Source organism: Penaeus japonicus, unplaced genomic scaffold (genome assembly GCF_977035675.1).
Source record: "Penaeus japonicus unplaced genomic scaffold, GWHDUDI00000001_assembly GWHDUDI00000018, whole genome shotgun sequence".
NCBI classification, from domain to species: domain Eukaryota; kingdom Metazoa; phylum Arthropoda; class Malacostraca; order Decapoda; family Penaeidae; genus Penaeus; species Penaeus japonicus.
Genome location: NW_028234420.1, coordinates 16671613 through 16674112, shown reverse-complemented (window position 1 = coordinate 16674112; position 2500 = coordinate 16671613). Strand labels below are relative to the sequence as shown.

The following is a 2500-nucleotide window of genomic DNA, read 5'->3' as shown; positions in this document are numbered from 1 at the left end:
CTCATTAGTTTCACTATATATGAATAGTAGAGGTTGAGAGGAATCCATCGATACCACTTTTGTGGTATTTAGTGACGCGGCGTTATTCGGAAAATTTACCCAAATGTTTTCAGATATTTCAATTTAAAAAAAAAAAGTGATATCTTGCATGTCTTTCATACTCAATACTTAAAGTCTAAAACTGTTGGGGATTCTAAGTTAGGGGAAATGTGGTAGATGCCACAAACAATAAGAAGGCATTTTTTGGACTCAAAAAAAAAACCTGTCAAAGAACTTGAGAAATACATATAGTACTAAGGAAACAGTAACTACATGGAATTGGTAGAATGATGGAAGACCATGACATTTATCTTATTTGACACAGTTAGTATTGATTGTCGAAGAGGGAGCCAGATCAAGCTCGTATCTTCCCACAATATAGGCTTTGAAAGCTTGTTGGTCTTTGCTGGAGCACCGAAGGCAAACAGACCATGGCAATCACTTGACGGGCTCTGTCACTATGTTTAGCCTTCTTGTCTTTGGAAGTAATGCATACATAGATACGATGAGTAGTGGTGCAAGTTATTTGCAGTTGGTGAAAATCTTCGAGATCATGTTGTTCATTACTCTTTTCATGTTACTCCTGGATAAGGGGTTAATCTGCACTATGAAAAATAATTTCCGTAGTGTGGTAATGAATAGATTGGGGCCTTGACTTTATTCTTTTGATTAGTAATTTCATTTAAAGTGGCAATTTGGAAACCCTGCAGTGATCCTAGCTCAGCAATGGATAAGCTTGGAGTAGTAGTCACATGCCAATAGTCTGTATTTCAATGTCATTTACCCTTAACCCATTGCCGACGGGAGATAGATTTGCTTACACAGGATCCAGGATGAGTTTTATTTCTGATCGAGGCAGCTTCTGCAACATAAATTGATTTTTCCCACTCCCTTTTAGTCACTCATTGTAGAGCTAGATCCATCTTTGTGTTTTGTTTTTTTGTGCGTTTTACTGTTTTTAGATATTTATATCTGTTCCACCAATTCTGCAGTTGACTAAAATTGTAGTTCAGGGTCCATATCAACTCATTTTTTTTCTTTATACTCAATGTGATAGAAGTATTACTGTTTTAGGGGGGAACAAAAAGCAATTTTATTTTTTCGTAATTGTGTGCTGTCACGACCGAACAAGAAACTTATAACCATCCAAAATAAAGAGGTAGGGAAGAGGAAGGAAACTTGTGCTTTTGACAGTGAGTGCCACAATAAAAGGCATCCATACTGGCACAGGGTCACATTGCATGCATTGGGCATGGTGTGAGTCACCTTCCTCCTCTCGTTCTGCCTGCACATCTTTCATCTGCGGTACTTTAGAGCAAGAGGTCGGGAACTTGCTATGTGCCATCACTCTATAGAGATAGTGCTTGCTAGAGACCGTAGATGGGTGCCATTCAAGGCTCTCTCTCCTGCTGGTGCTAGGAGAAAGTGGTGCCATCTAGGTTTTGTAAGTGAGTTGAAAACCATTTTGCTTAGTATTACGGCAGTTATAATAATTATGACTGCAATTGTCAACTTTACTCACTCATTACTTATAGTACAATAAAATAACATAGTGATCCAAAATCCCCGAACGCCATGACGCCCATTGTCAGGCAAGAGGTCCTGCGTCATGTATGACGAAAAAACACGTCATCCGTCGTTAACGGGTTAAGCATGTATTGAGGTGTTTAAGGTGCTGCTATTGAGTTTATGGAGGTAATGGTGAGCAGCTTGAAAGAAGAAGACCTTTAGATAATGGGGAAGGGACTGATGCGTCTGTGAAGGGGCACGATCCCTGGAAGGTTACAGTAAAGAATCAAGTATTAGTTGTTTCTGTATTTAATACTGTGATTGTATCAGAAATTCTCGGAGTTATAAGGGGATCAGAAGGGTAGACTTTGGCTTTTTTTCTCAGACTTTTTTTTTCCCCCTATTTGATGTTTGCCCCAAAATGAGCGATTTAACTTTTTATAGTTTATTAGAGTTGCCAAAGATGAGGCTCAGCTGTATTGGGTAGGAATTTGCAATTGATCTCTTGTAGAATTCATCTGATATACAACCATCTTTTTTTTCTTCTTCTAATTTTCAGGATTAATGATTTAGTGCAAAATGTCTGAAAAGCCGATCCGTGTTGGCCAGCGTGTAGAAGTCAACGGCAAAGGTATGAGCATCAATAGTAGCCGTTGGTTTATAGACCTCCTATACACATAACTAAAAGGCAAGGTCATGTGTTGAAGCTATCTATTAAGCTAATGTCAGCACATAGACATGTTGTCATATGTTTTTTTCCATGACGAGCAAAGTTGTTCATTTTCTCCATTTTCCTTTCTGTTTTTTTGTTTTTGTTTTTTGTTTTTTCCCTTTTTTTTCTATTGCTTCTTTTTAAAAATCTCTGTTTGTCCTTTTCATGATCCTGTTCTTCCCTATTCACATTCACATTTTCATTATCTTCTTCTCTCTTCATTCTTATCCTTTTTCTTGT

The 2500-nt window shown here is 37.9% G+C and overlaps 1 protein-coding gene across 19 annotated transcripts in view; it reads left to right on the top strand.

Moving 5' to 3' along the window:
- The window catches only part of DCTN1-p150 (dynactin subunit 1), a 47627-nt gene that overhangs the window by 1610 nt on the left and 43517 nt on the right, over positions 1 to 2500 (top strand). For all 19 annotated transcript variants that reach the window (XM_086546696.1, XM_086546691.1, XM_086546690.1 and 16 more), the window contains exon 2: positions 2108 to 2179. In XM_086546696.1, the coding sequence (XP_086402822.1) occupies positions 2128 to 2179 (52 nt within the window). In that variant the 5' untranslated portion in view covers positions 2108 to 2127. The remainder of the gene's footprint in view (positions 1 to 2107; positions 2180 to 2500) is intronic.